The sequence below is a fragment of the Arvicanthis niloticus genome, chromosome 2 (genome assembly GCF_011762505.2).
Source record: "Arvicanthis niloticus isolate mArvNil1 chromosome 2, mArvNil1.pat.X, whole genome shotgun sequence".
NCBI classification, from domain to species: domain Eukaryota; kingdom Metazoa; phylum Chordata; class Mammalia; order Rodentia; family Muridae; genus Arvicanthis; species Arvicanthis niloticus.
The window spans coordinates 141,905,351-141,919,085 of NC_047659.1; the positions used below are offsets into that span (position 1 = coordinate 141,905,351).

The 13,735-nt window shown below is 53.7% G+C and overlaps 1 protein-coding gene and 1 long non-coding RNA gene across 2 annotated transcripts in view; one reads left to right on the top strand and one right to left on the bottom strand.

The window, feature by feature from the left end:
• The window catches only part of Bmp7 (bone morphogenetic protein 7), a 72,962-nt gene extending 69,828 nt beyond the window's left edge, over window positions 1-3,134 (bottom strand). Inside the window, exon 1 of the mRNA XM_034495812.2 lies at window positions 2,213-3,134. Within this exon, the coding sequence (XP_034351703.1) occupies window positions 2,213-2,627 (415 nt within the window). The 5' untranslated portion in view covers window positions 2,628-3,134. The remainder of the gene's footprint in view (window positions 1-2,212) is intronic.
• Window positions 3,135-8,119: 4,985 nt separating this feature from the next.
• LOC143441221 (uncharacterized) lies at window positions 8,120-10,133 on the top strand. Its single transcript, XR_013108449.1, has 2 exons — window positions 8,120-8,639; window positions 8,734-10,133. It is a non-coding gene; the product is annotated as an uncharacterized LOC143441221 (long non-coding RNA).
• Window positions 10,134-13,735: the final 3,602 nt, after the last annotated feature.

Below are 13,735 nucleotides of genomic sequence, written 5' to 3' on the forward strand. Positions count from 1 at the left end.
TACACCCTTCTCCAACCCAGATGCCCTCCCCAAGTCACACCAGCAGGAGCGCGGTTGTGCTGTGGCCCGGCAGAGATTAAAGATGCATCTACTGGAAGCTCTTAGCAGCTACAGTCTGGGGCTTCCCCTAATTACCTCTAGTGTAGAGACAGAAAGAGAAAGAAAACAAGACCCAGTCCATGGGTTCAGTTAAAAGCCACTCTGCTATCTAATTAGGAGTGATGATCCAGAAAGCCAGGCCTGAGAAAGTCAGGACCATCCCACAAAAGCCCAAAGCTAGCCCCACTGATTAAGAGGCTCAGACAAGCCAGGCTTTGTCCTTTCAACAGGAAAGAAAGAACGGACTGAAAGGTGTGTGTGCAGCCAGAGGAAGCCACCCAGCTGTGGCCTCCCCAGCATGCCCCAGCTTGTACCCAAGGCCAGGGAGGGAGCAACCACCCCCGCCAGGTTCCCAGCAGGGCCCTGGGAGCCGCCCTGGAAGCCACCTGGCTCTTGGGGATGCAGGAGGCCAGCTGGGGCCACATTGCCAGACCTGAAACACGGAGACTGGCACCAAAGTCAGGGATTATCTATCTGCTTGATGAACCCAGCAAAGCTCGGAATCGGCAGCTAGAATCCGTTGCCTTGCTGGAGATCACGGGAGAGAGCAGAAGAGGCCATAAGCCCTGACCCTCACCCAGGGAAGGGGCCTCGTTAAGCCTAGCTTCAGGATGCCTCACAGACCCGAGGCGACCACATACTGCTAAGCCTCTATTGAGGAGTCTATTTTAGTTTTTGGCAATAAATCCACATTATTTAAAAAAAAAAAAAAAACGGACACATTAAAAGACAGCCTTCACCTCCCAGCACCCTAAACCCTATCCCCAGGAAAATCTCTCTGCAATTGGCCTTTCCTACCCTTCAGGCCTTGGAGGCTGTTCCAAAGCAGGGCCTCTTCTCAACAAGTGTCTAAGGAGAATTTGAATTTGCTCTGTGTTATTTTGGCAGCCTATCACCCGCCTTTACACCCTGACCCTTGATTCATTATTTGATATTTTTGACCTTTAATGGAAACAGACAATGGTCTCCCAGAAGCTCCAGGGTCTTTATCTGGAGCTGAGAGGATTAACAAGGACCCTGTCTTCCCAGAGATCCTTTCAGAGCCCTGGGTGCCCAGCGAGGGAGAGGGGGCCTTCAAGCTTCATTATTTCAAGTTGACACGGTGCCCACGGTGTGTTTGGTGTCTTGACCTGGGGTTTTCTCAGCAACTCCCACAAGCAGAATAAAGCGACTCAGGAAACGGCACTATCAGGACTTGTTATCACCAAAGCCAAATATTTGATGATCAGCCTCACAGAGCACGGCTGGGGGTTAGTTTGAGCTACTTAGATACGTGTGCGCGCACAGATGCAGGGGGAGCTGTCTCGGACCAGCCGCAACCCAGCCTCGCAGCACTGGGTTGGCTGGAACTACAGTAGGGAAACGGATTCCCCAGACATTTCATGGCGGCCTCTGTTCCCAGGTCCCCAGCCACCCAATCGCCAAAACCCGTGGTTTGCGCGCCACACGTGATAAACGCTGAAAATGGATTCTGCCCGCCCGGGACCTATCATTAAATATTTAAAATAGAAAACTCGCAATGGCAACGTTCTTTCCCCGGCTCCAGCCGAGAGTCCAAAGGTGGGCGACTGGCGGCTAGGAGAGGAGCCCCGCTGCACTCCGAGCGCGCGCCTAGACAGGCGCACCGCAAAGGGACAGGTAGGGCTGGCCAAAGATGGGAAGGAACGGGGATGCGCCGGATGCCAGAGCCAAGCTGGGCTCAGAGGGGCGGAGGAAAGGCGGGAAGGCAGCTTTGCCCACAAGGGCCCTTTAAATCCAGGTAGCGCGGGCCGCTGAAGCCGGTTCAGCTCACATGACCCAGCCCGGCGCTTTGAACTAAGCCGCTGCCGGGCCGGGACCTCCCGCCCCCGAGTGAGATGAAGCCGCGGCGGAGCAGGCAAAGAGACTCAGGGCCGGTCTTTCCCTCCGGTAGCCCCCACAAACCCTCCGAGCCGGCAAGATTTACCCGAGACGCACAGAGCTTAAAGTCTACTAAAACCCCGGTGCGAGAGTCTCTGGAGGGCACTGGTGCTTTGCAAATGGGAAGGTGGACCATAGTGGCTGTAAGCAGCGACCCTCTCTCGGTCCCAAAGTGGCCTCGGTCTGAGATATATCCCCTCACACCGCCACTCACCTAAGTTGACGAAGCTCATGACCATGTCGGCGTCTGTGAGGAAGTGGCTGTCCTGCAGGCTGGCTAAAGGGGGACCCTGGGTACTGAAGACGGCCTTGTAGGGGTAGGAGAAGCCCTGTCCGTCCGGCCCGCTCTCCTCCACCGCCATGGCGTTGTACAGGTCCAACATGAACATGGGCGCCGAATTATGCTTTCCCTGGAGGTGCGGGCGCGGGCGATGGGGCAAGCCCAAGATGGACAGGATCTCCCTCTGCATCTCCCGCCGCTCCTGGCTGCGGAGGCGCCGGTGGATGAAGCTGGAGTGCACTTCGTTGTCCAGGCTGAAGTCGGCCAGGGCGGAGCGCAGCAAGAACAGAGGCGCCCAGAGCGCCACGAAGCTGTGTGGCGCCGCAGCGCGCAGCGAGCGCACGTGCATCGCGCCGGCTCTACGCGCGATCGGGGGCACCGGGCCCGCGCCGCCCCAGGTGGCAGCGGAGGGGGCAGGGCAGCGGTCCACGACCCGAGGTCACTTGCTGCAGACGAGCTTCACCGCGGCCTCGCCACACATGGCCACTCCTGCGCTCTGCCCGGGACACCCCTGTCCTCTACTCAGTTCTGGCCCGGGGCCCCTCGGCCCGCACTCGCCAGGACGCACGCAAAGGCTAGCACAGCAACTCCAGAGAGCGAGCAAGAGAGCGAGGAGGCGGGCCGAGGTGGGAGGAGCAGCAGCTTGCAGACCTAAGAGTCGGGAGAGCGAGTGCTGGGGAAGCAGCTAGGCGCAGGGCGAACCCTCGCTCCCTCCTCCCGCTCTGGTCGCGCTCGAGCCGGCGGGCACCAGCGACAAACCCCCTTCCGATCTCCCGCGCCCAAAACAGGGGCCCCAGGTCGCTTCTTCAGCCCTGCGCGCCCCAGATCGCCCGCCAGCCGCCTCGGGAGCCCCGGAGTCGGGCGCGCTGGGGCCGGGGGGGTGCGGGGGAGGAGCGGGAGGACCGACTTCCCCGCCCCTCCCGCTCCCGCGGCCTCCCACCTGCGCCTGTCCCCGCCCTCCCGGAGCCTGGCCCAATGGCTTCATTCATTCCTCCCAGGGCGCTCTACAAATATTTACCGAGTGCCCACCGGGTGTCGGGCACTGGGACTGACACCGCAGGGGCGCAGAGAGAGAAATCGGAGGCTGCCCAGCTCTCTGGAGACTCGCACTTGGGAAGTGGTCAAAGTGTAGTAACTATAGGCTGTGTTAGGAAAGCATCCGGGAGCGAGCGCAGGAATCCGAGAAGGCTCCTCGGAGGTAGCTACTCTTGGACCTGGCTCATCTTTCGAACCTCCCGAAGACGCCATTGATCCAGTCATGCAAACCCCCTCCCACCCCCGGTACTCCCACCGCCTGCCAGCTCTGCTCCCCTGCCTTTTGCTCCTCAGAAACGTTCTCTCCTTGCCCCTCCCCCCTCGGGTGCCACTTCCTCTGGGAACCTTGCAGGACCGGCAGAGATAATGTGGAGATAAAGTTGTTTCCTCCTACAGACGTTACTTTTATTTTCTGCACTTCACTCTCCCAACACACACACACACACACACACACACACACACACACCTCCTCCTCAGGTTCAGTACCCAAGGGATCTGGGTCCAGGTACTTCTAGGATTCCCCCCACCCCAACCCTGTCCCCCAGTATTTTTGAACCCAAAGCCTGCGGAAACCCCAGATGTTGCATCTCTACAGAATGCATTCCCCAGTGAAATCTGGGACTAGAGAGTGCTCCCACCCCCTCCTTTCTTGGAGGGGGCACCCACCCCTTATCCTGACACAAGTCCTTTGGTCCCTCATTGTCCAACACCCCCACCCCTAGACCCAGGTAGGGCCTGAGGAATAGGCAGTCGGTCATTGTACCCTCCCGGCTGCATCTTCCTGTCCCAAAGGACTAGTCACCAGCTCCTCACAGAAGGAAAGGTCCCAGACAGATGCTGGGGCTCTCGTAGACCGCTGCTCTTTAGAGCCTCCGTTTCCTTATCTGAAAAATGGGCGCAAAGCAGCCTTCAGCCAGAATGGCAGTGAGTGTGGGTGGTAAGCTAGACCGCCCTTCTCTGCTGAAGGCGGGATGGGGGGGGGGTCTGACATAGAGTGGTGAGAGTTGGGAAAGGGCCTTGAGTGGGGGGTCCCTCTTGAAGGGTGAGATGGGACAGCCTGGTCTTTCAAGCTTCCTGGAACAGAGATAACTACCATAGGACTCTCAGAGCTCCTAGGTGGGAATTTTAGACCATGTGGCTGCCTGAGGGGGCACAGGGATGGCCCCAAAAGAGACCTGCAGGTCTTAGCACAGGCCAGGGGTGCCAACAGTACCGAGTCCCTGGCCAGTGCAGCCCTGAGAAGCCCCTCCCTAGTCATAGTATGGCTGGTGAACTGAGGCTATGCAGGCTGTGAGCTGGAGACATGGACCTCCAGTGAATGTTACAGTTCTTGATATTGAATAAACAAAGGAGCCCTGCCCTCACTTCAGAAGGCTGTGCGTGGCTTTCTGTGGCCTGCATGGGTGCCACACACAGGCCAGGCAGGAGGACATAAAAGTGAGCAGGCCAGCATGGTAACCTCCATAATTACCTGGGTCTCAGGGCCCTGGAAACAAGGACCCTCAGTAAGGTCTGGTAGCAGTCTTTCCCTTTTCTTCTCTCTGGGAAGCATCAGAGCCCAGGCAGAGGAGGCACCCAAGAAGGCAGGGATGGGACAACTGGCTAGGCTTGGGTAGAGGAGGGACATGTGACCCATTGGTGACAGGCATGACAGGAGAACCACTGTATTCTCTGTCCATAAAACAGCACCCTCGATCACTGCAGTCCCCACAGAGAGACTGGACCACACAGACGAAACAACAGGTGGGAATAGAGACAGCTTTGGAAGGAAAGACTTTCCTGGAAAAGGTATCAAGAAGAACCTGGCAGCACTTGTCCATAGAGTAGTATCAAGAGCTAAGCCAACCCAGTTCTGCCCGGAACCTCTGCCAACGCCTCTACAGGCACTTTTTTCTAAAGCTTAGACTGGAGTCAGGTTACGATATGCTGCTCACAGAAGCCTGTTAGTTCAAATCCACCCTCCATCTTTTGGAGCATCTCCCTAGCAAGCAAGGTGGGGGCACCGTAAAGGGAGGAGCAGGTCTGGGTGCTGCCAGTTTGCACAGTGGGCTCCTCTTGACTCTACCAGAAAAGCCCTACCTCTTAGTGTGTTTCCTACTGGGCTCTCCCCCAAGCTTCTTCCTAACAGAGAGAGAGAGAGAGAGAGAGAGAGAGAGAGAGAGAGAGAGAGAGAGAGGCGAAAAGGGAGAGCGCAGATGTCTCTTCATCAAGTACCTGTTGGGTGACTGGTAATCACTCAAACCTAACCTAAAAGCCTAAGGGGTGGGCCATGAGAGGCCAGGCCGCCCCTTTCTTCCCAGGCCCCTCTCCCAGGTTCCCACCCCCCAGAGGCCACCTTTTCTCATTCCTAAGACTCCAGAGATAAGATTCCTTCTGAACTCCTACCACCCCATTATCTCTCAGTCAAACCCTGGGGGAGGAGGGACTCTTATGCTCTTTCTTTCTCAGAGGAGTCCCCAAGACCTCACCCAGCTGTTTCCTGAGTGATAGAGCAAACAAACAAGACAGAGTCACCCCCTGGAGCACCCAGGTTGCCCCAGAGAAGGCTTTGAGGGTGCTTGGGAAGAACTTTGTGGGGAGGAAGTAACAGCCTGGGTCCAGGGAACCCAGGGCCCCACATTCAGTTCTTCCAGTTATACACAGTGAGAGTAAAATTGGCTGGCTTCTGCCTTAGTTTTCCTGACGATAAAATGGGAGCCTGGGATGCTTGCCGGGCGGTGGTGGTGCACGCCTTTAGTCCCAGCACTTGGGAGGCAGAGGCGGGCAGATTTCTGAGTTCGAGGCCAGCCTGGTCTACAGAGTGAGTTCCAGGACAGCCAAGGCTATACAGAGAAACCCTGTCTCGAAAAACAAAACAAAACAAAAAAAGGGAACCTGGGATTGTCCCAAGGTTCCTTGAGGATCCACATGTTTCCACATGGAAGGGGTCTGCCAGGTGCCTGGGGTACAGAGGATATCCTTGGTAAATGTTTGTTGCCCTCTGGTTAAGACGGAAAACCCACCAAGAAGAAGTTTCTGGCAGTTAAAATGAATCGACTTTTCAAGGTGACCTGAACAGGGGAGCAAGACAGCCCTGAACAAACAGCTATGGCCTGAGAGGAAAGGAGGACCCCAGCCAGCATGAATGTTCATCAGTCCCTCAGTCCCCTGCCAGCTCCTCATTGTCCCTCAGCCCCCAACCCAGGCCAGCCTTGATCCAGGGTCTTCCTGAGTAGCCATGCCCTGACCCACACCAGCCCCAGCCCCAACATGGTTCCCCACCCCCACCGGCCAGGGCACCCAGCACAGGCTTCAGAGTGTAATGTGATCCCTCCCAGGCTGCTCCACACCTGGGCCACCTGGGCCTGGAATGGAGGGGTGTCATTGTGTCTGGAAGCTGCTCTCTCCTGCTGGCCTCCTAGCGCCGGGCAAGGCGGTTTCATCTGGTACACCGCTTCATATCCTGCAGAGGCAATTTTGACCCCAGCCGCTTATGTCTCCAAGGCAATAAAAAAAAAGAGAGAAGAATTCTGCTGACATACACATTTCGGGGCAAGGTGGGACCTCATCTTTGACTGCAAAGTTTCATTCCATCTGCCTGGGGAGCAGGAGCTGAGCCAGGGGTGCCTTGGACCCAGGGGTACAGTCAGTTCCCTCTGGCTCCACCCACCCTGGTTAATGCCTGATGGCCCAGATCTCAGACCCTTAGTCAAAAGCAAGCTCTCCCCATCCTTCCACCCCCTCCATCAAACCTGGGGTCCAAGAGACAACTCTCTCTCTCTCTCTCTCTCTCTCTCTCTCTCTCTCTCTCTCTCTCACACACACACACACACACACATACACACACACACCCCTGTGTGCCTAGGACACCACCCCACAGGGTAACTTAATTCTGCACACCAGCTATGCCTTACTTCCTAGCAAAACGTTCCTTGCAGCAGTCTCCTGTACACTCTTTGCAGATTTAAACAGGAATAAGAAATTCTACACCATCCAACAGCCCAGGGCTGATGGGCTTGCACCTGATGGGCAAGAAACCCCAGTTCTAGGGATGATGAGGCAGGAGGACCATGAGATCGAGACCAGGCTGAGCTGCACAGAGCCTGTTGCCAGAAAGAAGGGAAGTGGGCCAGGGAGAGACTCTGTCTGTAAAGTGCTTCCCTTGAGTGTGAAGGGCTGAGTTCATCCCCAGCCATGTATGGTCCTGTGCACCTGTCAGTCATCCTAGCACTGGAGACAGAAACAGGAGGATCCATGATGCTCACCGGTGAGCCCGGCAACCTAGCCCATTGTAAGCTCCAGCTTGCCTTGGAAACCCTGACTCAGAGACAAAGTGGATAGCTCCTGAGGGACCTACCTGAGCTTGACCTTTAGCCTTTACACTCAAATGCAATTACATACATGTGTAGAGAGAGAGAGAGAGAGAGAGAGAGAGAGAGAGAGAGAGAGAGAGAGGAGGAAGAGGAGGAGGAGGAAGAGGAAGAGGAGAAGGAAGAGGAGGAGGAGGAGGAAGAGGAGGAGGAAGAAGAGGAGGAGGAAGAAGAGGAGGAGGGAGAGGAGGAGGAAGAGGAGGAGGAAGAGGAGGAAGAAGAGGAGGAAGAAGAGGAGGAGGAGGAGGAAGAAGAGGAGGAAGAAGAGGAGAAGGAGGAAGAGGAGGAGAAAGAGGAGGAGGAAGAGGAGGAGGGAGAGGAGGAAGAAGGAAGAGGAGGAGGAGGAAGAGGAGGAGGAGGAAGAGGAGGAGAAGGAGGAAGAAGAGAAGAAGGAAGAGGAGGAGGAGGAGGGAGAGGAGGAGGAAGAGGAGGAGGAAGGAAACAAAAAAGGAGAAGAGAGATGTGGGGTGGGGAGTCCTTTGTTCTGACCACTGTATCTGTCCTCCTTTCTTCTGGAGCAGGACCAGCTTGGCAATGGACAGTAGCTACCCTTGCTTCCACTTTAGAGGAAGCCCTTTTCTCTGCTTCCAGGAGGTGACAGGGAGCTTCTGACCCACAGGAGATATATTTCCTCCATGGGTGGTACCTTCTAAGACCATGTTGGCGCACACTTCTGTCTCCACAGGGTACAGCATGTAGAGCCGTAATGACTGAGAGACTGGGAAAGGCTGGCACAAGCTCCAACCAATTATGGAACCAGGTCCAGAGAAATGCTATGGGAGAGGCCTAGCCGTCTTGGTGCCATTTTCTGGGGTACAGGTTGGATGCAGATCTCACTTACAGGCCAGGAGTCAGCTGGACCATGCCACTCCCAGGGTTGGCAGCTGCTACGTCTGTGGACTCTCCATGAAGAACCAAACCTAAGTTACAGCTAAGGTGTAACTAAGCTGCAGATTGAAAAATCACATGCCTGCTAGGTAGGACTGGAGGAACTCCTTTTTTGTTAGTTGGTTGGTTGGTTGGTTGGTTGGTTGGTTTTGATTTTTTCTTTTTTTTTTTTTTTTTTTTTAGACTTATTTTATTTTATGTATCTGAGTATACTGTAGCTGTCTTCAGACACACCAGAAGAGGACATCGGATTCCATTACAAATGGTTGTGAGCCACCATGTAGTTGCTAGAAATTGAACTCAGGACCTCTGGAAGAGCAGTGCTCTTAACCACTGAGCCATCTCTCCAGCTGATTTTTGCTTTTTCAAAACAGGGTTTCTCTGTGTAACCCTGGCTATCCTAGAACTCACTCTGTAGACCAGGCTGGCCTCAAATTCACAGAGATCCTCCTGCCTCTGCCTCCCAAGTGCTAGGAGTAAAGGTGTTTGCCACCACCGCCCAACTGGGCCAGAGCCCTTTCTAAATTAACCAATCGCTCTCCCAAGTTCACCAAGTTCACCATTATTACCCCCAGCTTACACACCAGAAGAGCTCAGCTCAGCTGACAGGACCCTGCTCAAGACTGCCAGTCAGAGCTCTAATGCAGACTGTTTAGTCCTCAAACACCAGGACACCCCAGAACAGGGACATGCCCCATGTATCTCCCAATACTGGCAGGAGCCTTACCAGTGTCCACAGTGTCTTGGGGCCTGTCCTATATATCTCCTTCAAAACAGAAGCGATGTGCCCCCCACTCTGTGGTTTTCCTTATCCTCCAAAAAGCCTCTTTTAACTAGTGCAATCCTGACTCATGGGAGTCAGTCAATGTGGGGAGATCAGCAGTTGGGGGTATGTCTTATTAAACTGGATGCAAAGCCCCCTGAGAACTAGATCAGGCATGTAGCTCCCATTTGTCAAAGCACTAGGCTCTTAATCTTGCATTGGGGTTGTAGGCTTTCCTGTCCCACAGTCAGGAAGGCAAGTGTGTGGTCAGTCACAAGCAGCGAGGCCAGAGTCCGAGTCCAGGAGAACCTGACGCTGAGAGCCATGTTTTGCCTGGGCAGTCCCTACCTCGGAGCCAGTACAAAGTGTAGATTCCACTGTGCACCTGATGCTAAACGTTGCTTAGAACTGCCATATCTGGCAAATTAAAATCAAGACATAGGCTTGGGGAGATGGGGTATTTTCTCATTTACACTTTACACCACCCAAAATACACAGTTTCTTGTCTATTGTCTTCTTCCCCCTGTGAAGATGTGGGCATGTAGGATGGGGCTGAAGAGATGGTGAGGGGTTTACAGCAAGTTCTGCTCTTGGAGAGGTCACAAGTTCAGTTCCCAGCACCCATGTGGTAACCACCGTTGATCTCAGCTCCAGATCTGACTCTCCTTTTTAGCCTCTGAGAGCACTGCACTCAAGTGTGCTTATCTACACAGAGGCTCTCTCTCTCTTTCTCTCTCTCTCTCTCTCTCTCTCTCTCTCTCTCTCTCTCACACACACACACACACACACACACTTAAAAATAAAATATTTTAAAATGTCATCATCCAGTCTATTTTGCCTGTTCACATCCCTGAAAACGAGAATGGTTAATGGTTTCTGAATGCACGTAGTGCCGGTGATGAGTGAATGAATGAATGAATGAATGAATGAATAAGCAAGCTTTCAGAGAGAACTATGGAATGACTGGAATAGCACCTGACTCAGAATCTGGAACCAACTGTGATATACTCAGTCACCTGCCAAGTGACGGCAGACAGATGATAGACTTCCGATCCCTCTCCTTCAGCAGGGCTCAGTCGGCAAATCCTTACCATAAGACTACCAGGTGACAGAAGATTCTAGACGGAGCCTTCACTCTGCAAACAGTGAATCCCTCCGTTCCTCTGCCAGCTGAGCCCAGGGACATATCCCTAGGGCTGTCCTGACTACAGGTGTGAGATTGCTCATGTCTGCATCTCTGCAAACGGGTTGTAGTGCCCACCGGGTAAGTAGAACCAGGGAAGACAGCACATGCGGCAGCTGCTATGACCCTCATCACCTCTGAACTCCTCCTCGCCTTTCCAAACAGACACCGTCTGTGTAACCTACAGCTGAGGAATCTGAGGCTCCGATAAACTAAGCATATGCTCAGGGCCACAGTCACAGAAAGCAGAGAGCCACTGTGAACCCAGCCAGCCTGAAGCCCCAGCCACTTCAGGTCATCGGTTCTTTGTGATAGCGCCACCTACTGTGGATGAGTGAAATGACTGCGTGTCGAGTACAGCGAGAGCTGGGTGGGGTTATAAATGGACTCCACCAACACCTTATGCCTCTCGAGTCAGAGCTTGTCACATGCAAGCCACCATGCAGGCTGGCCAGAGTGGCAAGTTACTCAGCTCTAAGCATGACAACTAAGTACACTTTCAGATTTACTCTTTGTGGAAAAACAAAAAACAAAAAACAAGACCATGGGATCCTGCTCCGGGAAGACAAAGCAGAGGGACCCAGGGCTATGTGTGAAGTGATGGATCCCTACACAGCAAGCTCTTGTGTCACCACGATCGTCTCTGAAAATGACAGTCTCCAGATTTACCACACTCTGAGCAGCTGTTCGAAATGGCCCCGACGCTCTTATCCATTTACTGACTATTCTCATGTATTTATTAGTTGCCTACAGTAGCACAGTGGAGAGACATCCGTTGACCTTTATATTTTTGTTGGGGGAGAGAGAGAAGGAACAGGAGTGAGTGACAAGACCCAGCATGGTCGCACATCCCTTCAATCCCAGCACTGGAGAGGCAGAGGCAGGCAGATCTCTGAGTTCGTGGCCAGCCTGGTCTACATATTGAGTTCCAGGACAGCCAGGGCTACACAGAGAAACCCTGTCTCAACCCTTCCCTGGAAAGACTGAGTGACTGACAGGTAAGAGACAAGCAAAGACCAAGAATCAGGCAGGGGGAGACTCTGGGAGGAAGGACTTCTGAGAACCTAGGCATGAGATAAACAGAGAAGGGTTGGTACAGGGATCAGCAAGTGCGAAGTGAGAATCAGCTGACCCAGATTCATCTTCTAACCACTGGAGCTCCAGGCCTTTCATCTGTCTGCATCCCCCTACTACACACAACCCCCCTACTACACGCAACGGGGTGGCAGGAAATCAGTCAGAACCAGATTCCTGCTGCCAACAGAACTCAGCACAGACACCTGCCTGTGCCCTCCCCAGGAAGCATTCACATGGTGTACTATTGGGGCCTCACCTACTATTCCTGACCAAAGGGATAGCAAGACCCCTCCCTAGCCTGCTCTGTCCCCAGATGCTCCCAGGGAGCAGTCTGTCTATCCATCCACAAGTATCCTGAGCCAGAAGCTGGCATGCTGCCAGACACCAAAAAGTTTCATGGCGAACCCTTTTCTGCTGGGGCTGTTTAGCTGTGACATCCTAAAGAAGGACAGCAGTCTCAAGCCCCACTACCCCACCCAGTGGGAATCGGCAGCTCCCTGTGTCCTTCCCTGTTTCTGGCACAGTGGTCTTGGTTTTGTTATGATGGGGTAAAAAACCTTTGATTCCCAAATGCCATGTGGGAATTTGCTGGAGAGAGCAGGGCAGGGTTGGCGGGGCAGAGAAACAAAAGACTGATTTTCAGGGCTTCAAAAAGCCTCGTTATAACCAGAAAATTTAATTTCCAGACATTTGGTTCTTTTATTTTCATCTTTGAAGAAGGCAGGAGATCAACAGAGGGCGGCCATCCTGCGCCCCAGGCTCGGTGCACGTTGGAGGCATCTGGGCTTCAGACACCCTTGTCTTGGAATGAAGCGGTAACCAAGCTGCGCAGATAAAACTGGCCTGCGGTGGGGGAGCCGGCCTGGCTCCCAGGCAGGGTTTTTATAGATAAAAACAACATGACAGGACTTAGAAGACACGGTGTGAAAGAGGCCCCATGTGGCACCAAAGTCCCGCTCCAGAGCACAGCTGCACTCAGCAAGAGAAGGCCTAGGAATTTAGAAGAGTCCCCGCCTCTTCCCAGCCACCACCTGGAAGCCTCTGGGGCCTCTGGGATTTGGTTCTTCCTTTGTTTGAAGCAGGGTCTCACTGTGGAGGCCTGTCTTGAACTCATGACAGTCCTCCTGCCTCGGCTTTCTTGATGAGTTCTATGTTACGTAATCTACCTTCACCATGATGAGTCTGTCCATCACCAAGAGGAAAGAACTTTCCGTCGGTGATGTTAGTGTCCACAAATGTCAGCAGGCTTGAAGAGTCCCTATCTTTAATGATGGAAAGGGGGTGTTGTGTTTCTGAGCTGATTTGGGGTATTTTGAGGTACAGGACTAGAAACAGGAAACCGGGGCTTTAAACATACCAGGCAAATGCACCTCCACTAACCACTACCGTCATGGGGAGGCTCTGGATAAGTTGTCTCACAAAACCCAGGACACCATGGAGATGTTCTTAATGGAGGGCCTTCTACTCTCCTCAGTGCGCTCTCTCTCTCTCTCTCTCTCTCTCTCTCTCTCTCTCTCTCTCTATCTTCCTCCTGCCCCCCCCCCCCACTTTCCATTGCCGTTGGAGCACAAGCGGTAAGAATAAAGCCAGGTTGGCTCAGGGAAGCCCCTGACCTAATCTACACGCAGCAGACTCCTGGAGAGCAGTGCTGGTGACCAGTTCCAGACCCTTTTACCCCTGAGAGCCACTGCCTGGTCATTATTGGGCTGACAACTCTGGATACTGAGTCATGCATGATCTTCAGGCCCCTGGGCCGTGCTGACACCACCATCTGGATCTTCCAGGCCTGACACTGATTTTGTACACAGTTGGTACTCAATAACTAGTCTAAACTCAGAAGAACTCCTGGATCAGGTCTGTAGCCATCCCGTACAGCACGACACTAAGACACTGAAGGGGACAGTGACATTCTCCAGTGGTTTAGCTATATGGACTCTGTACCTCCCTTGGGTCTTGAACTGGTTTCTCCCGCTGACCCCCACCCCTTAACTTCATTACTAATTATGCCTGCCTGTTATGTATGGATTTAGACACATGAATGCAGGTACACACAGAGACCAGAAGAGGGCACCAGATTCCCTGGAGCTGGAGTTACAGGCAGTTGTCTGCTGCCTGACACAAAAGTTGCTGAGAACCAAACTCTGATCCTGGACCACTGAGCC